The sequence below is a fragment of the Cheilinus undulatus genome, linkage group 1 (genome assembly GCF_018320785.1).
Source record: "Cheilinus undulatus linkage group 1, ASM1832078v1, whole genome shotgun sequence".
NCBI classification, from domain to species: Eukaryota; Metazoa; Chordata; class Actinopteri; order Labriformes; family Labridae; genus Cheilinus; species Cheilinus undulatus.
The window spans coordinates 36,025,205-36,050,508 of record NC_054865.1 but is presented as its reverse complement, the minus strand read 5'-3'; the positions used below and the strand labels follow the sequence as shown (position 1 = coordinate 36,050,508).

Below are 25,304 nucleotides of genomic sequence, written 5' to 3'. Positions count from 1 at the left end.
AGTAACCTCTGCCTTATTTTAAAACCATGTTATTGTGCATGTACTCCAGTAAATGTTACTATTATTACCAATAAAAATCTTTCTTTTTTGTTTCAAACTCTAATTAGATTCAAGTTTAAAAAAGCACTTTAGAACACATGAATAAAGCACATAAAAAACTCCAGACCCTAAAATGAACTCTTATTCATCAAAAAGCTGTCCTCAGTGACTTGCACTATAACTGACATCTGACTGGAGGTCTCTGTCCAAATGACTTCCTCCCGGGGGGCGTTATTCAATCCCGAAAGTGCTTATGATCTCTGGCATCCTCTGATGAGCCTCTAGCACACGACCACATCCCACTTCCACAAAAACATCTCAACACAAGCTCCGCTTGCAGGAAATGACGCAAAGAGTGCTGATGAGCACGCAGATGTGAGGTGTCAATGAGGTCTGTGGCACAATGGTACATTAACATCATAAGCTATGGAAAAGAACAGGTATTTAACTTCTCACAGAAGTCTTTGACAGTCAATTGTGGTCAGAAGAAATAAGATTGAACTAAGGTTATATTGCACTCACTGGCCTTACTTATTAATTGAGCGACTAATGAGAGCATGGCACAGCTTAGATGTGTTGGACAGAGGCAGATGATTGGCTTGTGATGGTAGAAAATGCACAAGGGGCACTTACCAATCATGAAAATTAAGTGCTCAGACTTATGTGCCTTGTCAGAAGGCTTACTGTGATAAAGATGTACTGAAAAAATCTTTTAAATGCGTTTTAGGTTTATACTTTCAGCCGGAAAATATATGACTATTTTATTCAGTTATGTTATTTGAACAAGATTTTTGACGGGTTAATGGAGCAAAAGTGTCTCACAATGATGCTCATACAGATAATTATCACCTGAAGAAGAGTCAGATTGAGTTTCAGCCTCTGATGGTGCTCCCCTGCTTTGTCCAGGACATGTGTGCTTGCTGCTTACTACTGCCTGTATAAGCCCATCTTTAGAGCTTAAACAAATTTAGAGGCAGATTAATGTAGCACTTAGAGTTCAAGACAAATTTCTCACATTTACCCTTAAGCATAGAATATTTTGACTAGACTTTTTATCATATTGTATTGTATCATATTGTATCGCTCCACATCACATCATACCAGGTCTCATCAAACCATATCATATTCATGATATTGTGTTATATCATGGTTTATCAAATCATACCATCATTTCCTTTCATATCATTTCACTTTGCATGGTTTCATTTTGTTGTGTTGTGCCATGTCACATCGTATTGTATTGCATAGGACAGCATGGTATAGTATCCAGTTGGCTTTTATTAAATCTCGTTATTTATCATATGGTATAGTACCATATCATATCATATCAACCATATCAAACCATACAATATCCTTCATATCGTACTGTATCATATCATGGTTTATCAAATCATACCATATAGCGTGTTTCATAAACTGATATCATATGGAATTTTATGTAATATTGTATCGTATTGTTCCACTCTGCATCACTTCCTATTGTTGTATTGTACTCTCATATTGTATGTGCCGTGACGTGCCATATTGTATCGCACAGCATGGCATTGCATCCAACTGGCTTTTATCAAATCTCATCATATCATATTGTGTCGTATTGTTACGTATCGTATCCTATTGTAATGTTTTGTATCGTCTCACATTGCATCACATCGTAGTGAAACCTCACTGATTAGTTCACTCTTACCGTCATTATCTAAACTAGAAATAATACCAACAAAATCTTGTACATGTCCAATCGTAATTGTGATACTTTGCAAGTCTATGTATTTTTGTATTTAATGTGTAATTAAATAGGGGGGGCAAACTGAAGCAAAAAAACAGCAATTTTGGAGTTTTATACAAAATCTAGACATATTTGTGAAGTTGTTATGGTTCCAGTCTCGAACCAGTATACCCAAGAAGTCCTCTGAGAGGTATGAATAAAAATTAGAGCAACAGGGAGGTTTGCAAGTCGAGACAGACACATCCAGACAGCTCTCCAATTATAGTAGTAAGATAAGTATCTTGTTTCAGCGTATTTTTCACTACCTGATCAACAAAATGCAGACAGAGTTAGAGACAAGACTGAATTGTAAAGAAAATGTAGTTTAGTTAAGAGAGAACAAATCATTTCCCTCAGGAGACTAAAATGACTGAAACCAAAATAACTGAATTTATGTTGTGGTACCAGGTATGACTACAAAGATATCAAAATGTTGCTTGATAATTGCTGGATGTAAAATATGCTATTACAAGGTGATAATATGTCAATGCTATCCTCACAGCTTGTCTTCATGTCATTGTGAGTAACAACAGTTTGTTTTCAGGCACCTTTATTTTAAAGGTGGAGTGTCAGAACATAAAATCTACAGAAAACAAACAACACAAAAAGGCACACATATGCTACAAAGATAAAAAATATCCATCTTAATAGTGCTCTTATACATAAGGGAAATGTCTCAGTGCTCTGAAAACACAAACCAAAACAACACAAACAAGAACCATCAACTGCAAATTATTGCACTTAAGGAACTACCATGGAATGTGCTCATATTTCAAAGTATTTAAATACATGTAGAAAATACACATTTTTCTTTATCTTTAAATATGATTTTTAAATCTCTTAAAGACTTAAACTTCATATGGACCTGAGAGGTTATATTCTTATATTAGAGTGTAGATAAATTTACACTTTTCTATTGTGTCTTTCAAATTTAAGTGTTGGTCCCACAAAAACTTTCACACTGTAGCAAACAATTTGCCAATTTTCCAAACCCAACAAAATGATGTTATTGCTGTTGACCAAGAGAAAGGCAACGTTTTTCAGAAAGCCTCCAAAACATCCTAGACACTCAGGAGTCGAGGTCACAGATTTGAGGGAGTCTTAGTGGGATGTTTGGTAAGCCAACAGAGGGGCTCATGTCATCTTTTTTTGTATTCTTGGGACTCTTGGTTTTACACTTCAGTCCAAACGTCTTCATCGCCCCTCCCACAAACTCATCCTCTGCTTACGTGTCCTCACGTCTGTTGTATTTGTCACTGAAGAAGGTAAAAATACTGATGATCAGACACATCACCACAAACAGTGTCAGGGCGATCCAGAGGAGCCGCCGACTCACAGGAATCTTGGGACAAACTCGACCAAGAAGAAAGATAAACTCCTCCATCCTCCTGTGGAGATAAGAACATCAGAGAGTAACAATCTGATGATTTCATCATTAATGGTGTGAAATATGTTTACATGAAAAGAGTTTCCTTAAATAGCAGATATGCAGGGTGCCAAGTGCCAGAATCCCAAATTCTGTTCCATTCGGCATGTAAATGTGATCAGCCTTTTTATATTGCTCCACAAGAACCAGCAACCACACAACACTGTTTACTATATGGGACATAAGCCCACCTTCTGCAGGTTGTCTGCTGCTAGCTGGTAGCAGGGCAAGGCTAACTAAATAGCTAGTATCGGCAGTATTTACAAGAAGTCCACCAACCATCCAAACAACATTATTTCAACTGGTAGGAAAAAATATGCTTGACTGGCAGGTTTTTTTTGCTCCTGCCCTGAACCTTGGCTGATGAGATGGTGTTACAGTGCATTTAAAAGTATTCAGACCCCCTTCACATTTTTCAATTTTCTTATGTAGCATCCTAAAAAAACATTCACAGGTGGACTCTAATCAAGGTGAAGAAACATCTCATAACAGACTGAGAGAAATGGGAGGCATTTTAGATACATTTCAAATGTTTCTGCAAAATATTCAATATGATATTCAAGTTTTTTATTTTTATAAAAAATTCCAAATTGTAGTTATCACTTTGTCATGATAGGGGGGTAGATTAATGAGAATAAAAATGATGATATTTGATTGTAGCATCAAGCTGCAACTAAGAAAAATGAAATTGTGAAGGGGGCCTGAATACTTTCTGAATGCACCGTAAAAAAGGTTAAAGGCCATATAATTAACTTAGTTAAAAGTCTGACTCTCTCATCTTCAATAAGAGCGTTCTTTTGCCATTGTCTTAACAAAGGTAGATCATAGAAAGTCACTGCAAGATTTGCTGTCTGTAACATGTGCCGTGTCAATGTCAGGGCCAAGGTACACACTTGTCCTTTCTTCAGTTTTTTTAATGATATAAAACCAGTTTTCTTTTACAACAATAACACAAGCAGACATTTAAAAAAGATCATGGAAATCTACATTTATTCCTTTCTACAACTTAATTTCTTTTCATAGAAGAGCTTCTTGGTGTATTTAAACTAATGCAGTCAGGTAAAACTTTTTGATTGAAAAGACAGAAAAAGGATTTGTGACATTGTACTCTTGTGCTGTTCAGGGGTGTTAACTGTGCTTACACTTCCAAACTTCACATACAAAACTGCAGCACTTTTCTTTCTTCTTTCATATCAGCAGATTCAGTTTACCTGCTCGTCTTTATCTTCTTTCCACTCTCTTCATCCTTGTTTTTCATATCCAGCATTTTCTCTATAGTACTTTCTTCTTCTCGTTTCTTTTCCTGTATTTCTTTACTTTGCTTCAGTCCCTCTTGGAAGCTGCAAATGAAATGTTGGGATAAACAAGCAAGAACAAACTTCAACAAATTAGACTCAGTCATTGTAGTGTGTAAAGTTTCTCTATACTAAACACTTTATACAAGAGAATATAAATCCTTCTGACAATATCACTGCTGTCATCATACAGTCTGTGTTGTGTTTGTGTGTAGTTAAATAATTGTAGAGAAGACCTTACCCTTTATTATACGCCTCCTCCTCGATCTTTGCCTTCAGCTCAGCTCTGATCTCGGCCCTGATCTCCTCTAAGTTGACCGCAGGTTTCGCTGGCTCGCTTTCCTGCTCCGACACACTCTTTCCACTGCATTGTTTCAGATGGGAAAGTACAGTCAGCCTTCCACAAAAACCATTGTCAAAGTAGAAGTTATAAAACCAACACAACCCAGTGGCCTTGTCACATGATGAAGACCTGCAACTTGAAAGACACACAGGCCAGTCTAGTGCAAACAGGCACTTCTCTTTGCATAGGTGTTATGTGTAGTCTCATCTCCTCAGAGAACATAAAGCTCAGACCCTCAAGATCTCCACTTAGGCTCACTTTTTAACCAGGATATGATCCGAGTCTTGTGCCTGGACTTTGTCAAACTCTTACACAAATGTTTAGATTACAACCCAGAATAACATCCATCAACTGCAGCAGGGTTTGATTATTTTCATGCATTCAGGCTTATTTTCACCTAAATGGGGCTTTCTCTGCACTGTAAAACACACCCTGAAGGTCAAACAAACAAGATGAAGGTCACACTGCAGCATAAAAACATTTGATAAGGACAACTGCAGGTTCAGGCTTGTCTCGGCCCATTGTTTCAGGGACTGAGGCGTGACCTTGGAAAACATACAATGGTACACATACCTACTGTACATGCATTCATATACATGTCTGTGGACGTGTGGAAACAAGCCATATAACCTACATAAAACATACCTTTCTGCTGCTGGTTGTTCTGATTCTGTTGGAGTGCTGCCTTTTGCATCATTTGCTTCACACTATAAAGGAAAATGCTGAGTATTTTTAATACAGCCTTACAAGCAGTTTTCACATTGACAAAAGCAACAGTAGCAAAAAAATTATTCAAAAATAATCTTAATTTTGAGTTGAAAGTCTTACATTCAAATAAAAGTAAGTGAATATACAGAGGTGTCGTGGGTTTGATGTTACAAAACAACAAATTCATGACAGTAACAGAGTATTGGTGCTTATGAATTATGTTTTTTAGCTCCTGTGGGGAGGTTTTAGTTGGTTACAGTGCCTATAAAAAGAATTTAACCGGTTTGAGTGTCGATCAGGCTTGCACATTAAGACACTGCAATTTTACTCCATTCTTCTTTGAAAACTTCTCAAGCTCTGTCAGGTTGCACAGGGATCTGCATTAACAGCCCTTTTTCAAGTCCAGCCTTAAATTCTCTGTTGGATTGAGGTCTGGGCTTTGACTCGGCCATTCCAGAACATTAACCTTGTTGTCTTTAGCTTTTTCTGAATGCGTCGGGTCATTGGCTTGCTCAAAATAAATCTTCTTACAAGCTTTAGTTTGCCTGGAGACTGAATAAGATTTTCCTTCAAGATTTTCCATATTTTGCCACATTCATTTCACCCTCCACCTATTTGTGAAGTTTCCATAAAAAGATTCATAGTGACTGATACCATTGACTATGAAAAGACAAATGGATGAGCCACTTACAACAAAATCCGCAAAGAGCTATGAGGTTTTGCTTAGAACAAGAAGCTACATAGAATCAACCTAATCAGAACTTCATTATTCAGATAAATCTAGTGGATTAAAACACAAAATTTGTTCGAAACAGCAAGGTATGTATAAAACTGCATAATCCTAAAATGATCAAACTAAGCAAAAGAATCTCAGTTTTATACTTTATCAACATTATAAGGTTACCATAGCACTTAAATGCACTTCGTATGTAATTGTCATTCATATAACCTGAAGCAGGATATAAATCTCATACAGTGTGAGTATATTTCAGCAGTGTGGGACACTGGGTTAGAAAAATATGAAATCAAAAACCGCATGTCCTCAAACTGAACTTTTTCAGATGCTAGTGTCCTGGGGTAAATGGTGATTCATTAAATACTTTGCATGTTATCCTCCATTATTTCCTGACAGGACAGGAAGACATACCAGGACAGGAAGAGCAGCACCAGCTGTGGGTCCTGCGTTTGGTCCCGTGCTTGGTCCTGTGTTGGGGCCAGGGCCGGCTGTGGCTGGGGTCTGACCTGGGATATTCAGGAGGTTAAACTTTGGTACCACTGCTACGCTCACCCTACGCCTGGGCAGAGCCTGGAGAGGACACAGAATGTCCAAAAGTGTTTAAAAAAACTGGAGAGCATATAGATATTCAAACAGGTACTTAATAACCTTCTGACAATGCCTATAGTACCATCATTATGTTGCATTTTCATAGCACTAGCACACTTATTAACTTCATCTTCACTTGATAGCAATGCTTAGCATGCTAACATAGACTAAGATGTCCATACTTATTTGGACATCTAGCTGAATGTCTCTCAAACATCCCAGAGACTTTAAGATGATGAACAGAAAGTGCTAAAATGCTAACTTATTTTACGGCTAATTACTGCAGCAATAATTATCATAACAGCTTTGGTCATGTTAAGTTAAAGGCTTTTTTTTAAACCGTGTTTTAGCACTAAAACCATCCTTCAGAAACAATGCCTACCTTTCCAAGAGTGAGTGACATCGATCTTGAAGGCCTTGGAACACCATCATCTTAATGGGGATGGATAGAAAACACAGAGTAAAGCAGAAAAAAAATGAGTCAGTTCATTTCCATATCTGCTAAAAAGCGGCCCAGTATTAGAACTTTATTAAAGTGCAAAGCAGCAGTGATCTTTAAGGTTCATGCTTAGCCAAAACCCCATCCTTGATAATACATTTCAGAACTATTCTCCATGATGAACTTTTTAGTACAGATACAAAGTAAAAGTTTGGTTTCATTCCATGAGTCTTCCTGTATATGATTGATGAGTGGTCACAGTCTTACCTCCTGTGTCTACAGATCCTCCATAACAGCGGTTTGAGTTCTGGTTGGCCAGCTTCTTAAACTCCATTAGCTCTGCATGGTCCTTCTCATATGTCCTCTTCAGGTTTTCCACATACTGCATCATGACCTCAGTGGCCTTGCTCATACGTTTCTCCTGTTGCATAATAAAAGGTCAGTCAGTAACATTCACAAAACTAAATATATGCATAGATATGGTAACTTTCTTAAGTAACCAAAAGTGTAAAACGTTATAACAAGAGAGAGGTTGTACTGTGAAAAGTTAAGTTATACTATGAAGAAGTTAATAGAGTCTGGCATGGATAAATATCTGGGCTATGAAATCAGCTTATTGATTTCCAAGGAAATTTTGTGCAAGATGCAAAGCTGCAAAGTTTCTCCCTGTAGGGGCACTAATGCAACCATTCTACAAAATAAGACATGTTGACTTTACTAAATTAACATCAGTATTTTTTTATGATGTATAAAGAAACACTAAATTTAGTCATTTTTGAGTACATTTAAAAATAGAATTCCAAGTAGGCTTCTATTTTGTGCAATGCATTCTTTGAAGTCATCTGGCTGCTTTCTTCTTCTTCCATCATCTTTTGGACTGTACTCACCTTAACACACATTACAGCTACTTTTTAATGCTCTCTTTGCTAAAACTAAACTTGGTCTTAGAATTCAAAACCCTTTCATGGATGAAACTCCACCAGAAGAAGAACATTACAGCTGTATTTAAAGCCTTGGTGATTCTGGGCAACATTCATTTATTTTGAAAGACTGACTTCCGGTTATTCCCTGCTGCTGCTGTCTAACTTTGCTTTTCCTGAGGCCGCCCTTTTCCCCTCTCTACAGCGCTGAGGCTGATTCCCTGCACCTGTGGCAAATTACCTCGTCAAGCGGTCTACTTCACTGCTGCAGACTCGCCTCTCTGCGCCAGTGTATTGCCTGCCACGTTCAGTGGTGCAAGGCTCCTGAACTTCTTCAGTACTTCAGAACTTCTTCCATATAAAATTCAAAGCTTATAATGTGCGCTCAAACTGATGTTTGCTTTGGCCAGTAAGTTCAGCTGAGACATCAGGTAAAATCCTTTACTGACTTTTTTCTGTCATTGCCTGTTTATTGTCTTATTTGTGTAGCTATACCTGCCGAACTGCTCCCACTATCTCCGCTCTGCTGGAGAGCCGTGTTGCTAGTCGATGCAGCACAGCCAGAGTCTCTATGAGGCGCTGGTAGGCCTCACGCTGCTCCAGGTTCTGCCACTGTGGTGCAGTCATCTGCAAACATCAACAAACAATTCCCTATGACTCTCTTAGGACAAGAAATATGAAGATACATGTTCCTATTGTACCTGGGGTTGGAGTCAGACCAGATAAATATTTACTGTTGGACATATCCAGGAAACACAGAGCAGATGAACGAGCACTAAAGAGCCAGAGGGAGAGCTCTTTTTTTCTACTGAGTAAATCTCATAACAGCTGATGTTTTCCAGGACTGACCTTCAGAGCTCCTTTGAACTCCTCTAGCTCTTTCTCTGTGTCTTCCTCTGTCAGGTTCCTCTCCCTCTCTGCTTGTTTGAGCCGCATCTCCAGAGTGTAGTTGTCGTTCCGAAATGCCAGAGACAGCTGCACGAAGGCATTCTGGGGGAAGGAAAAAAAAAAGTGAAATTACACACGGAATGGCACATTGAACAGCACTTTAAATACTGGTGACAGAAACACATCAGCTCAGTGGTAGCTATGGTAAACTCTCCCACAGTGCAGCACAAAAACACATACACACGTGGGTAATTACACAATGATGACAGAGTCAGACATCCCTGGGAACAAACAGTGATTCTGATGTTTGACCTCTTGATGTTCGCCTGAGTTGATCAAAGCCAGCCTACGCAGTTTTTTGACATACACAGTCCACAGCTCAGAGGAAATATACGACCTCTCTGACTGTCCTGATGCAAACACACACACCCGAGGGAGCAGCAAGAGGGGCTTCAGCCCGAGCCTGATAGCGTCACTAATGTTTACATTTTCTCCACAGGAAATCACTCTGAGTCCCTATCGTCCAATCAGAAACAAAAACAATTTTTACGACTGAGTAATTAACCTGAGTAACAACACAGGTTACTACGAACACAGATCTGCACAATGTGCAGCATGGAGGGGGACAATAAACCAGGCAGTAATGTTTGAGCTCAATATACTGTTGGAGGTCTGTTTTATAATTCATTGTATGATGACTCCTGCACACAGCTAATTACAGGGTAGTGTTGAGAACAAGAAAATGAGAATACCTGATTAAATATGTTTTGTTTAGGAAGCAGAACAGGCCAAGAAGACATGGAGTATGTATACATGATAATCTCATGACTAGCAACAATAAGGTATAATCTAATTAAAAGAGTTTACATGCACCTTAATAATGCATTAATGGGAAAAAATGTATTTAAATGCTTCTGCCAGTAGCTGCATTTCTTTCCACAGGTAGATGACATAAACAAAGGGCTGCTGAGCTAGCTTTAGTGTTTGCAATGAACAGTACAGCTAAGGCTTTTCTCTTAGCCTTGTAGTGAGATATTCTTAGTGTTTTCTAGCAGCAACAAATCTGTTTTACGCTTCATTTCAACCATTTCTGGAGACATCTTTTATAGTTCTTCCTATGAAGAAAGTAAAGGATATTCATATCCTTCATTTTGCTGAACATGAAAACAATTTCAGCTTCACCTTTTAAAATGCTGCTCCCCAATGCCCATGCTACAGGACGGTATGTTTAGCATACCTCTAACCCTAACCCTTTCTTTTCTGCTACCGTACTTTACGCATGCAGAGATATAATAGAATTAAAGAAACTGAATTAAAAGGTGTGTTTTTTTTTTTGTTTTTTTTTTACACCTTTATTTGTGCTTTTAAGTTTGTACATTGTGGAGACATGATATATAATGCATACCTATTACCATGTGAAAAAAAAACAAAAAGACAAAAGAAAAGAAAGAGATATAAAGAATAACAAAAATAAATAAAATTTTAAAAAACAAATGATCAAAAAATACATACAAATAGAACAGGACATTACATGACAAGACTAAGTGGACGAGACTTGGAGCATGGGACTAGAAGATCACACAAGACAAGACTGGGCAAATAGGACAAATTTGGACAGACAGGACAAGACTAAACAAGCACGATAATGCAAGTAGTTTGAAGCTTAAAATACATGCTGCATATTGTGAAACAAATGGCTCTTAAACAAGAAAAGTAGGACACAAAAATGATTGGTAATGGTAAGATGGAGGAGAAACAGGAATGAAAATAGAAACCAACAAGGACAAAAAGGACCTTGCATGGGCAAAAGCATAAATATAAATAGATGTAAATAAATAAATACAACAAAGAGAATTTCTATATATCAACACACATCTCAGTTCATAAATTCAGGTATTATTAAACACATATATAACAGTTATAGGAACACAGAGGAATCATTCTTTTAGGTAATGCAGAAAGGGGGACCAGGTTTTCTCAAATGATGGGATATTGTTTTTTATGGAGGCTGTTAATTTTTCCAGATTTGAGTGGTCTGTGAGTAAACTGAACCAGTGGGTTATGGATATTTTAGTTCGGACTTTCCAGTCTAAGAGTATGACTTTCTTTGCAATAGTTAGTGATATTAATATAAATGGTATATGGGGATTTGGAATGGTTAATGATGAGATGTCATCAAGTAGTGCAGCAAAGGGGCAGAGAGGGATGCTGAGGCTGAGGATCTCAGACAGCCTGCTCATGACCTCCGACCAAAAGTTTTGGATGTATGGGCAGATCCAGAGTGCATGAAGTAGTCGTCAGTTCTGGTTGGACAGTGGGAACATGTGTTGGTTTTGCTGAAGCCCATTTGGAAGAGTTTGTGAGTAGTCATGTGTGCTCTGTGGAGGACTTTGTATTGTGTTAGTTGGAGTTTGGAGTTAACGAACATAGAGAAGGTATTGTTAGATAGGGTTTACCAGTTGAAATCTGTAGGGATGTTGCTGATGTCTGTGGTCCATTTATCTGTGGGGATTGATGTTGTTAGGTCTGTGGAAGTCAGGATTTTGTAAATCTGGATTTCCACCATGCAGAAAGAACTGTGTTGATTGTGGTGTTATTTTTGTAGCAGCTATGAGTAGTGATGGATTTATCTATGAATGGGAGGGTATGAATTTCCAGGTCTTGCGATTAACTGTTTTCTACATCTAACCAGGGTGGATTGCTGTTGTCTGTCCATTGTTTGATGTACTGCAGTTGATGTGAGAGGAAATAGTGAAGAAAATGTGGAGCTCCAAGTCCTCCATATTGTTTGGGTTTTTGGATGGTGTATAGTTTTATTCATAGTTTTTGTTTTTTCAAGTAAAAGCTAGTGACTGCGGTGTTGAGAGAGGAGAACCAGCCTGGGGTCATGGCAAACAGGTAGTTGATTAGTGGGAGAATTTTCATTTTAACTGTCGAGATTCAGCCAATCAAGGATATGGGTAATTTGTTCCTTCTTTCTAGACTGTCTTTTATTTCTTGCAGCAAGGGGATGTGATTGAGCTTAAATAGTTCATTCAAATTTGATGATATATGGATTCTAGGGTATGTGATAGATTTAGTGATCTTTATTCGTTTCAGGAGGGGATCCTCAGCCCCAGCATCCCATTGTGGTTTGTTTATAGGCAGAATCTGGGATTTTGACCAGTTGATGGAGTAGCCAGATATCTTACTGTAACTGTTGATCAGATTATGGACTGATGGAAGTGAAGTTGAAGGGTTTGTGATGTAGAGTAAAATGTCATTGGCATACAGACTTAATTTGTGGTGGTATGATTTGGTTTGGATGCCTGAAATATGGTCACATTGTTGGATGGAAGCTGCCAGGGGTTCAATGAAAAGTGAAAAGTGCAGTGGAGATAATGGGCATCCTTGTCTAGTACCTCTAAGTAGTTGAAATTGTTTTGATATTAGTCCGTTGGCTATGACAGATGCAGCGGGTGTATTGTACAGAGTTTTGATCCAAGTAATGAAATATGGTGGGAAACCAAAATGTTTGAGGGAGGAGAAGAGAAAGCACCAGTCTACCCTGTCAAACGCCTTCTCAGCATCAAGGGTTGCTACGATGAATGGTGGGCTATTTGAGGAGGCTGTGTTTTTATGGAGATTGATGAGGTTGAACAGTCTTCTTGTGTTTTCTGAGGAATGCCTCCCTTTAAACTGGTTTGGTCAGAGATGCGATTACTGATTCAAGTCTGATAGATAATGCTTTACTGATGATTTTTGAGTCTGAGTTGATCAATGATATGGGGCGGCAGTTGGTGCATTGAGTGGGATCTTTATTTGGTTGAAGGATCAGTGTGATATAGGCAGAGTTCAAATGATGGAGTATGGTGGAGTTTTGGTGGATTTCAGCGACTACTTTGAAGATCAGAGGAGAGAGGAGGGACCAAAAATGTTTACAAAATTCTGCTGGGTAATCGTCGGGGCCAGGTGATTTGTTGTTGGGCATGCGGTGGAGTGCTTTGGTGATTTCTTCTAAGGTGAGAGGAGTTTCTAGGGATTCTGGTTGTGTTTCAGCTAGTCTGGGTAGGGAGGCATTCCTCAGAAAGATTTCTGTATCTTCTGCTGAGGTTTCTTGGTCCAGGGTGTAAAGCTTGGAGTAGAAGGAACGGAATAAGTCATTGATTATTGAAATGTCTTGGGTTATGTTTCCAGAAGAGTCCTTAATGGTTGTAATAAGTGATTTTTCTGTTTGCTGTTTTAGTTGATTTGCTAAAAATTTACTTGTTTTATTTCCAAATTTAAAGTTTCAAATTCAAAGGTGTGTATGTCAAAATGATTTGGCTTTTCTGACCAAAAATACAAAAAAAAAATCTTGTTAATGTCAAAGTGAAAACAGAATTCTACAAGGTAATGCAAATTAAACTCCAGAACATTCACCTTGTTGTCTTTAAACCATCTTTAGCTGTATACTTTGGGTCATTGTCTGGCTGGAAAAAAAATCTTCCCAAGCCTGATTATCCTCCAGGAGTTTCCTGTATTTTGCTGCATTCATTTTACTCTGTAACTTTTGGGCCTTCCAGGGCTAGCTTCCAAGAAGCATCCCAACAGCATGACGCTGCAACCACTGTGCTTCACAGTTGGGATGATGTGTGTGTGTTGACGTGCAGTGTTTGGTGTCAGGCAAACATAGTGTCTTGCCTGATGGCCAAAAAAACACCGTTTTGGTCTCATCAAACAAAACTTTCTTCCACTTGACCATGGAGTCTCCCACATGCCAATAAGTGAACTCTAGTCCAGATTTAATGACATTTTATTGATGAAAGTTTTCTTTCTACACTGGCTTTCTCTTTGCCACTTTCCCATAAGGCTTTGACTGGTGAAGAACTGGCCAGCAGTTGATGTATGCAGTGTCTCTCCCATCTCAGCTGCTGAAGCTTGTAGCTCCTTCAGAGTAGTTATAGGTGTCTTGGTGGACTCTCTCACAAGTGTCCTTCTTTCATGGTCACTCAGTTTGCGAGGACAGCATAACTAGGCAGATTTACACATGTGCCATATTCCTTCTATTTTGCGGTGATGGATTCAAGTGATCTACAGCATGCTTGCGGTATTTTTTTGTCTTCATGGCGTAATGGTAGCCAGGAATACAGATCAACCAGTGGCTGGATCTTGCATACACAGGTGTCTTTATCCTGCAATCACTGCACTCAGGTGATCCCCATTTCAATAATTGTGAGACTTCTAGCACCAATTGGCTGAAACTCAGTTCTATTTAGTCAGTCACTTTAAAGGGGTGAATATTCATGCAATCACTTATTTTATGTTAGATATCTTTATTCACATGACATTACTTTAAAGATTTCTGCATTCACTTTGACATTAAAAAAGATTATTTGGGGGGGGGGGGGTCAGATTCATTGTCCATGATTGATCTATAAAATCAATAAAAGGGTAAATCATCCTAGGAGGTGAATACTTTTTATAGGTACTGTACCTATTAGAAAACATTAGGTAATGTTGTTTTACATGATTAATTATATAATTTGTTTTTCTAGATGTCATATAATCACTTTATTAGTGTGCATGTGAACTTAGCCATTGCTTTTATTTAATTTCTTTTATTTAACAATTTCATTTGTGCTTGAGCTTTCTATGACATGTTTCCGTTCATGAGTAACCTTGCTAGTCATGCTCTACTATTCCATCAAATTACCTTAAAACTTCTCACTTTTATACCTCATTTATAGTGATATAGTTCGCTATTTTGGTGACAATTTTTTGCATTCTTGTCAAGAGTAACATGAGAAAAATTAACCTAAAGATGAATAAGTCTTACATTTGAATTCCGCAAAACAGAATGCGAGACTTTTTGAAATGATGCATACCACCATAAGCAAATTACCTCAGGAAACACAATCAACATTTGCATGCACAAACAAGATACTGAACTCAGAAAAACATTCAGCTAGAGCAGGACTATTTTTAAAAACCAGATACCAACCTCAACTTCTTTTTCAGTGAATGGGGGTGCACTGGAATAAAATCAAAGAGGAGCTGTTAGTACGGTCAGTGATGAGCATGTATGATTTTCAAGCAGTTAAGTTAAGATGCAAGAAAGGTTATTTTTGAGAGGAGAGTTAAGAAACAAAAATGTTTAAAATTAATGTTAGCAGCAGCTGGTTGGTTACACACCAGCCTGGTAGACCTCGGTGAAGTTTGAGTTTCCTTAGCATCACATCTGAAATGTTTGGCATGGCGTCAGACTTCTCCTTTATTTCCTCTGCAGTTGTAGATGACGGAGAACCTGAAAAAACATTGTGGCATAAATCAGACCATAAGACAGTTACCTGGCTGAAGTACATTTTTTCAAGTCAACTTAAAACCACATATCTTTAAAGTATGTCTACTGAACTTTGCATTAATCACTGAGCGTACACCGTAACTGTGGAGTAACTCCAATATCTTGAGTAAGTAAGGACCACCTTAAGTAAACTCATTCAGTTACAAACTTATAGAACTGGAGATACTACAAAGTTCAAAATAAATTATATACACTTTGCAAGTATTTGCAACAACTCAGATCTGTCGAAGTTTATTAGTAGCATCAAAATCCCTGAGTAAATTGATTTGATTTAGCTAGTATATTCTGCTTTTATTTGTAAGGAGGTGTTACATGTCATTTAAAGTTTGGCTTTGTGGTCTGTAAAGGCTGAATTTCAAAAGAAATTGCTACACATGCCTATGTCTAGTGGGAAACAGATTCAAGCAGTTGAACACTGCTTTTTAACAGTTTTGCTGTCTTCGATATAAAGTCTTAACAGTCATGACCAAGTAAGGATAAGTTAAGTCCTTATCCCTGTGACTGAACTCGCAATTTAATCAAACTTGGTTCTTGCCTCAAATGTTTTGACAATCATGCCACCTACTGATGGAAAAGTTAAACAGCATTTCTCTCTCTGTCTAGAGATTGCAAGTAAATGGGTGGCACTGAGAAAAAACACAAGAACATCTCATCATCATTTTGTGACTGTTACAGATTTTCCCTGAGATCCAGGAAGTGCACACCCTTGCAGTGTTTCTGAATGTGCTGCTGAGTCTCACAGGGGCAGAGAGGACAAACAAGAGCTGTTACCTTTTTCCTGTTCAGCAGCTTCACTCAAGTCTGGTAACTTGGATCCCACAATGCTTTGGTTACGCATTAATGTACGCTCCTGTAAATGGAAAAACAAAAACATAATGACATTTGTGGTCTCTCATAGCCAGGGCATTTGACTGCCAATTCACTAATACTTCACCTCTTTTAGTTTGGAGAGTTTATGTATACTCCCAGACTGAACAGGGAGGTCCTTGTACCCTGACGGCTTTAACACAGCATCTCTGGGTTTTTCTGAGAAGTTTTCCTCTAGTGTAGGAGGGAAACTTGGAGCTCCATTTCTAGAGTTAAGGCTGCCTACAGAATCCCAGGAAACAGCTCTCATTAGTGGAGGGAAGGCCCCAATCGTCTTGATCTCTGCTGTGCAGGGAGCCAGTTGAGTAGGGGGTCGAGGGACAGGCTTGGCCACCCCTGTGGCGGGGGCCTGGTTGAGATTTCGTCCTGGGCCAGCTCCTTCATCTGCTTTACTGAGAGCTGGAGGACTCTTTGTTAAAGAAGGATCACAGTTCTCCTTTTGAACAGCAAAACGGGGCGTTAGAGTCCCAGATGAAACTTTTCTCTTCTCAGACGGCTTCCAGTCCACCAACAGTCTGTTTCCCTGAGGCTTGATAGAAAACAATCATTATTAACGGCCTGCTGTTATCATATACTGAATATTTTATTCTTATGAACAAGACTGTAAACTCCTCCACACTGTTAACACCTTTATCAGACACTAATGTTTAAGTTGCTGATGAGGTCAAGTAGCTGGTTTTGGATTTTTGGCTAAATCACAATCCTTACAATAAGATTTTGCTTGAGTAAAAGTCAAAGGAAAAGTAAATGTTACTGCCAAAATTAATGGAAATAAACAACTGTTGATGTTTATTTCTTATTTCCCTCCAGTGGCATGAACGTAAACAAATGTTAAAAATATGTAGTTTTTTCATATTGTCAGTCAAAGTCTGATAAAGTTCTCTAACAAAGTTAGACTGATAGAGTTCAGGAGTTTATCATGTGCTTTAATAAAAATAAATTTGGTGAATGGATCAATCAATCTGACCTCTTTATCCTGGGATGTTAAGTCATGCTGTTCTCGCCCTGAAGGAACCCCAAGGTGCTGCAAGAGAGAATGTGGATCAAATTATTCATGCTAAGAAGTTTTACCCAGACTAAAAAGTGCTAAGAATATACAATACAGTACAATAATACAAACACTTTTTTTTGTTTCTTTTGGAGAGGTAAAGTAGCACACAAACAAATTGGAGCTTAAGTCATGGACACAATAAAAATCAAAAAATACAATCATTGAAAGAAATGTTTTTAGACTTATTTTTGGGCTCCTATGCCTTTGTTAGAAGTTGGAAACTATGAAGATTGAAAAGGGAATAATATGGTGGGAAAGGAGCTGAAGTGCCTATTAAAAGTATTCAATGCCTTGGATATCTTACACTTATTGATTTTACAAATCAATCATGTTCAATATGATATGACCCCCCCAAAAAACATTTTAATGTCAAAGTGAAAACAGTTCAGTTAAATCCATAATCAAGAAATGGAAGGAATATGGAACATTAAACAAATATGCCTAGATCAGGACATCCTCACAAACTGAGTGACTGTGCAAGGAGACTAGTGGGAGAGGCCACCAAGCATCCCTTGACTACTCTGAAGCAGTTACAAGCTTCAGCAGCTGAGATGGGAGAAACTCTGCATACATCAACTGTTGCCTGGGTTCTTCACGAGTCAAAGATTTCTGGGAGAGGGGCAAGAGAAAGCCACTGTTAAAGAAAACTCATCAGATCTTGAATGAAGTTTGCTGAAAGGCATGTGGGAGACTCCATGATCAAGTGAAAGAAAGTTTTTTGGTCTGATGAGACCAAAATGGTGTTTTTCGGCCATCAGACTAGATTTGGCAGACACTAAACACTGCACATGACCACAAATACACCATCCCCATTGTGAAGCACAGTGGTGGCAGCGTCATGTTGTGGGGATGCTTCTTGGCAGCCGACCCTGAAAGGCTTTTAAAGAGAGAGGGTAATGTGAGAGTGGCAAAATACAGTGCTATGAATGCAGCCAAAGGTGCATCTACTAAATACTGATTTGGAGGGAGCAAATACTTATGCAATCACTTATTTTACATTACATATTTTTATTTAATTGACATGACTATGTAGAAATCTATTTTCACGTTGACAATTTAGAGTGTCTTTTGTATTTTTGAGGTGTAAAAAAATAATATCTACATTGACAAAGATTTAGTTGTAAACTTAACAAAAATGGCAAACATCCAAGAGGGTGAACACTTTTTATAGGCCCTGTAGATTCACCCCAAGATATATATTTTTTGTATTCATTTGTTTAAAAGCCCCCCAGGCCTATCTGAAATCTAGCACCAATCTATTACTAATATAAAGAAAGATTAAAGTCAGTGTTAGCTGTAGAGATTGAGCATGTACAGAAATATCCACATAACATTTTCCCCCTGTGACCGCTGTTTTAACATTTTTCTTTACCTGTCCAACTGGCTGTGAGTTGACACTGGCCGCCTCTGTGGGAAAGACCAGTAAACAAACAGCACTGTGTGTTTATGCAAGATCCACAGACCCCCCCAAAAATGAAATGGTTGGAAAAAAAAACACATTTGCTCTTTTAAACAGGGTTAAACAAGCCATGTAGTTACCGGGCTGGGGACCCACAGTCAGTGAGCTGCTTCTGGATTGGCATGGTGAGGCTGATGGAGTTGGGGTTGGAGAAAGAGCTAAGAAACAATTTTTAATTAGTATTTAACTTTATTATTTTCAAATGTCTCATTTAATTCAGTTAAAGTGGCAATCTAAATCCAACTACAGGTGTGCAAATTCTGTGCATACTGCTCAGAACCCCTCACAAAAAAACAAAAATAGAAATAAATCAAGTTCAACTCTACAAGATATTCTCTTACCATTAAACTAATGCTACATAATCTATCAGTCATCTACATTGTTTCTGTCTGTGTGTGAGTTGTGTATTATTTACCTATTGGGGACTCCGAGAGGCTACCAGTAGAGCGGCGGCCACGACGTGTCAGGAAGCGGTCGCTGACCTTCTTGGCCTGTTCAAGCAGCTCCAGATTCTTTTGTCGGTCCTCCTCAGAGAGCTGCAGCTCTGGCAGCGGATCCTTCACCAGGTCAATCACATGACCTGTGCTGTCTATGAAAGAATACACACCTATTACAACTAGCAACATACATACACCTACACACTTATCTGATGTTATTCTGCATATTTACGACTGAACACGTCTATAAATGTCAAAATAAAGGCACACAGAATAGCTACAGATTCACAGTAATCTTAATTTATAGTGCTTATTTTTGGCAAATGATCAGATAACAGGGCTTTAAAAGCAAAAATATGTTGTGTCAGAGCTTTTTGAGGGAGATATGTGTGTGTGTGTGTGGTGTGTGGGTCTTGGTATAAAGTCTCAGGTTAGGGAATAATTCACAGATGCATGTGAGCCTCCAATAGATCAGGTGATGAGGGTTGGCCAAGTCAACAATGTTTTTATTTCCCCCTCCATTATAAAAAACAACCAGCAGCATGGAAGTTAATCAAAGCAGAAAAAACATGTGGGAGGACAAATCAGTAGATTCAAGACTCAGGACATGTTTGACCAAACTTAGTCCAAATCACACAGCATGAGTGCATTTTTATGCTTTCCTGTAAAAACAAATCTTCAGACTGAACAAAATCCCAGCTGCTTTACATTAAAGTAAAAGTTTGCTGCTGTAGACGTAAATAAAATAACTCTGTAGGTGTCTGTATTCATGCCATTACTCACCAACAGTTGTGATGGGTCCTGAAGATGATTTCCTTGCCAGGCGTGCTCTGGGACTGTGTGGCCTGACAGAGGGAACAGAGATTCTTAGACATTAATTATCTATAAATGACAGCTAAGAGAAAAACTCTTTTCTAGTGTTTACAATTACCTGGCCTGTTCGAGTGGACGCCCATCTTGTTGGATGATAGTGGTCTGCTGTGGGTAAACGATAGTGGGGGCGGCCATGACGACGGCTCGACTTTCACTGTGTGTAGACTGAGCAAAACAACAAAACAAGATTGGAGAGTAACTGGGAAACATGAAAGATGCATGTGTGCTTTCATCAGATCTGAGAATTATAGACAAATCCATATGCACATAAAATTGCAAATTACAATTCTTGTACCATAAAATTGCAACTATGGAAGTCCAGCATGCAGGTAAAGCACAGACTAAAATTAAATACAGATTCTCTGAGAGTTCCTCACAGTTCTTGTCTTTGCACGAGAGTCCAAATAAAAGGATCCCCTCTGACAGTTTAGCTGCAGAAAGACCATGGCTGCACAGGTTCAAACATGGATTTTGTTTTAGTGTTGGCAATGGTCCTGAAGATTGGATTACACAGCTTTATTGTGTTGTGCAGAGATGTCTAATCTAGCCTGTTTGGTAATGAGAGCCTACAGTGATAGAGATGTTCTCTGGAGACTGCTGAGCTCTTCATATTGCTGTGATACTGCAGTAAAAGCTATAAACCTAAACATTTAAAATGGTTATGATTTCGAGAGATGTCAAAAATGATTTTGAATACATTAATTTCTACTGCTCCTGAGCCATACAAAATGTTATTATTATCATTCTCCTGAAGGTTAAGTGGAAAACAATATAAGATATAACTTGTAAAGAAAAAATCAAATCAACAACCTCAGTAGACATACATGCAGTTTGATTGAAGGGAAAAACTGACACTGGGAGTGCTCACCTCGGCTGAGGTTCAGCTTCAATTTAGAATGAATATAATGATTTTAAATGAGGCTGTGATCATAAAGGAATACATGATGTTCAATGTTCAACCCCCCAAAACTTTTCAGATATTTTTAAGACTTCAGGGGTGGCTCCACTTCAGATGATTTACAACAACAACAAGCAAAGTGCACAACAGAGAGCCATAAAACCTTCACAAATTACAGATAAACTTGTGAATGTATTCAGAGAAACCATGGAAATATGAAAAACAAGTCCAAATAAGTTCAAACGAACCAAGTTAATGTTTTAAGGGTTTGCAGAATTATAGCTGTGATGAAGATTATTCAAATACCGCTCGTTTTTAACTGAACAGGATCAAAAACTACAGACAACTGTATGCTAAGGCTCCTTGATTTTGGCAAATGTCAAAGTCATGTTTTTTTTTGTGATATTTGAGATCATGGTTTTAAAGCAAGATTACGCACTGATTTTACAACATCTAGATCACATGCATTTATTTACTTAAACATTTGTAACACTTGTTATAACAACAATAAATAAAACAAAAACAGTCTTATGGCAAAAATATAACATCATACACCAAAACATTTACCGTATGATTAACCCTATAGACAAAAGAAGCCCACTCTTGATTAAAATTGCAACTTGATTAAGTGCCCAGCACTACGACATTCAACACATGCAAATATAATAGCCTTAACATGGCTAAACAGGAGGTGCAGATGGTCAAGTTGTTAGGTTTCACTCCATGTACGCAGGCAGTCTGGGTTCAAGTCCAGCCTGTAGCTCTATAACTGCATGTCTTTCCCCACTTTCTCATCCCTACTCCTGACTCCATCCACTGTCCTAGCTCTCCAAAAAGCCCCAAAATAAATAAATCTTAAAAAAAAAAAAAAACATATGGTCCAAACAGATAGCTGTCTCAATTTGTATGGCCTCAAACGCCTTTTTGAAAAATAAAGTTTATGAGATACTTAGGGCTACAGGAAAAGAGGGGCAAGCCCTGCATAATTAGTCAACGTCAAAAATTGTAATAATCACAAACCTTTGATCAAACAGTCTTTTTTTTTTAATGAAAATTGGGGCAACAACCTTATGTACAGATTTGGTCATACATGCAAACATGCAGTGTACATCTCTTACTCATTTTTAAATCTTTTTATGTAATGCAGAGTTTTATATACAGTGTACAGTACACCCATTAACACTATAACTGCCATTGGATTATATATACCCAAGGCTGATTTTTAAATGTATCTGACTTTGTATTCATAACATTTTAAAGTCTGTCAGTCTTTGATTTTGAGCTGTGTAGCAATTTACCCCATAAGAATGCTTTCCCTCCTTTGCATTCAACGCTAGCACATAAACAATATACACGTGCCATGGAAATACCCTCTGTCTTTTGCTGTACTGCCTAATCAGAAATCACAGATCAACCTTATACATGGATACCACAGGCAAAAAATAAGTTTCATTACTGTTAAGTGTCATTAGGTGTGATCATGAGTCTGGTGGTGGAGAAGTTTCAGGACTGAACGATCAGTCCTAGGTGGACTTTTGAGTGCAACGGATCATCATCTGCAAGTGATCTGGCACTCTTTCTGTGGTTAATCAGCAGTTCACTGTCCAGTATTATGAAAGTCAGTGCACTTTCATAATGGGTAAATTTTATCTGCTGGTAGAGACCCTTGCTGTTTCTAGTGTTTATAGTGTGCAAATCTTCATGTATGGTGTGCACCCTGCAAATTCGCACTGTGTGCACCCATCATTGGTTTTCAAATCTATTCAAACTTCTTTCTACCCCTTTTTGCATACTGTAAACCAACCATTGAGTGTCTCAAAATCTTGCACTACATTATAACATTATGCTTATTTGTTTGCATCTTTTCACTTTCTTTTGACATGTTTGGAAAAAGAATTCAATTCAACTGAATTTAGTGGTGATTGACTATGGGTGTGCAAATCTTCATATAAGGTGTACAACCATTATTGTAGTGCAAGTCCAAATATGTTGTTGTCCATTGTTGGTGTGTAAATCTACTGTATATGTGGCCCCTTAATTGTAGCTGCTGCTAGTTAACTGCTCTACACCCATGCGATGTGTGTCTAATCATTCTCCTTGTAAATAAAGTTACACTCACCGTGCTTGGAGAGCTGGAGGAACTGTCCAGCTCCTCAGGTGAGTCCTCCTCTTCCTCAGGCAGTGTGGGCATGCTGGGGGGCTGGGAAGGGCGTGAACGGGTGTGAGGGAAAATAAAAGGTCTCTCAGCAGGACAGGGGGCGTCACAGGGCTCTCTGAAGGTCTGATCACTTTGTTTAATAGGAGAACCCCGAAGTACGTTTTTCTCCTCAATCTGGACCTAAGAGATCACAAAAACAGGTCTGAATGAGTGAATGTGTGATTTTGATGAGTAAATGATTAGGACATAGAGTGTGAAATGTCTAAGAACATGACTTATGCAAGTATGATGATACTTTAAAGGAAGTCTTCTGGCTAACCACGGCTAAAAAAGATACAGCAGAGCTAACAAACCATCACTTCATAAACAAAGCCCAAAATAGCTTCATTCCACATTGACTGGAACAGCAGCATTAGCACATTTTCCCACCAGGCTGTCATATTAAAAACAGAAGCTTAATCTATAAATTGCCTCTGGATATTCCTGTGACTCCATTTTAAGGTCTCTGAACCCTAACAACAGAGTTCATTCATTTCCAGTGAATATAAAGCATGCAGTCACCACAATAGTGGAAAAAATGTACTCAACTGTTAACCAGACAAACTATCAGTAAGCTTAAATGACTGAAACTATAGAGTAGAATAAAAAAATCAATATTTTGTTTCATTCATCCATTTAAAAGTAAATGTTTTAAGTCAACCTGCTACCAAACACAGCATCAAGCACTTTGTGTTCCCATTGAACACCTCTTCACTATTCACCATTAAGTACCTGCAGCACTCTTTTAACATAGTTATGTTTGTTAGAAAAGCACTTGTGCATCAGTTTAGCACTGGTATAGTTAATATCAGCCCTTCTCACAAACATCTGCCAGCTTATAATGTGGCATTAACAGATATCAGAAGCCAGTGTTCATCTGTTGTGTCCAATCAGTTCAGTTCTGACATCTTATATACTTTACTGCTGATTTAAAGACATGTTTTTTTCTAGTGAGCAGAAGTCAATGGACAATTGGACGATTTCTGACATGTTTTCTTGGCCAGATATGAGATAAAATGTTGGCATAGTGGGAGTCTTACAAAAAATAGGTAATGAAATACACTGGTATCTGCATCAGCTAAATAGTTACTTTAAACATTGGCCCTAATTTCATAATCTATTCATCTCCTAATGTTTTTAATATGTGGGTTAGATGTTGAGTTTTAACCCTGTTTAATGCTTTTTAAATGTGTCATATTGTTTACACGTGTAACCTTGTGTTTATATGGTTACATGTCTATGCAAGAGAGAAAAAGTATTGCTAAACTCTATTCTTAAATGAACTCTTTAAAGTTTCCGGCAAAAGAGAAATCTTTGTGAAGTCAGTCCCCTGATGGTTTATGTTGTGGATGTACTCAAGAATGCAGATATTCAAGAATGCAGCACAAACACCCTGCTCTTGGTTTCTTGTTAATGTCCTTATCTGAAGGTGTATGCAACTCACCAAGAATAAAATTATCAGTTGTAGGTCCTTTAGTGATCTTAATGTGACTGCTAATTTGAAAAGTAATTACGGAAACATTTAACTTCTGTGGATTAAGTTTTCATTTTTTAAGCATGAGTATACAGCCTCTTGTACTTTAAAGAGCTTGCTGAGTAAAAAGCCAAAATACCTTAGTGAAATGCTGATACATACAGTTACAGACTTTCAGAGCTAGTCTACAGTTTGACTTGTAATATGTAAAAAAAGTTTCAATTTTTTGCTAAATCAAAGCCATCCACTGAATTTTATACATGTAATGTGTATGGATAAGATCTTGTACTCTGGATCAAAGGGACCCTTTCAGTGAAGAAAGACTGTGTTTGTTGGAATATCATGATGACGAAAGGTACGGCAGAACTTCTGATGGTAAATTTAATTATTCTATAAATAGTTTGTGGGCAGTCTGACTGATTTTTAATTGTGGCTCCTTTGTTGGTTGGATCTTTAAATGTTTGGAATCACAAGAATTTTCATTTTCCACATTTGAAGATCGAACAGTTGAAGGTTGTTTTAAAAGAACTGTGTTAACTTAAAAAGCCAAAATGGCTATTTTAGCTCCGGGAGTTAAAATAA

General features: G+C 38.1%; 1 protein-coding gene across 1 annotated transcript in view; it reads right to left on the bottom strand.

Moving 5' to 3' along the window:
* Positions 1–1,308: 1,308 nt before the first annotated feature.
* mrvi1 (murine retrovirus integration site 1 homolog) overlaps positions 1,309–25,304 on the bottom strand; it is a 41,029-nt gene continuing 17,033 nt past the window's right edge. Inside the window, exons 11-30 of the mRNA XM_041787212.1 lie at positions 23,171–23,389; positions 20,212–20,318; positions 20,064–20,125; positions 19,259–19,432; positions 18,924–19,001; positions 18,757–18,791; positions 17,301–17,357; positions 16,401–16,862; positions 16,238–16,316; positions 15,298–15,409; positions 15,107–15,137; positions 9,106–9,246; positions 8,752–8,883; positions 7,604–7,757; positions 7,280–7,329; positions 6,721–6,879; positions 5,511–5,572; positions 4,764–4,886; positions 4,439–4,567; positions 1,309–3,189 (exon numbers count right to left, since the gene is read on the bottom strand). Coding sequence (XP_041643146.1) covers positions 3,027–3,189; positions 4,439–4,567; positions 4,764–4,886; positions 5,511–5,572; positions 6,721–6,879; positions 7,280–7,329; positions 7,604–7,757; positions 8,752–8,883; positions 9,106–9,246; positions 15,107–15,137; positions 15,298–15,409; positions 16,238–16,316; positions 16,401–16,862; positions 17,301–17,357; positions 18,757–18,791; positions 18,924–19,001; positions 19,259–19,432; positions 20,064–20,125; positions 20,212–20,318; positions 23,171–23,389 — 2,529 coding nt within the window. The 3' untranslated portion in view covers positions 1,309–3,026. The remainder of the gene's footprint in view (positions 3,190–4,438; positions 4,568–4,763; positions 4,887–5,510; positions 5,573–6,720; positions 6,880–7,279; positions 7,330–7,603; positions 7,758–8,751; positions 8,884–9,105; positions 9,247–15,106; positions 15,138–15,297; positions 15,410–16,237; positions 16,317–16,400; positions 16,863–17,300; positions 17,358–18,756; positions 18,792–18,923; positions 19,002–19,258; positions 19,433–20,063; positions 20,126–20,211; positions 20,319–23,170; positions 23,390–25,304) is intronic.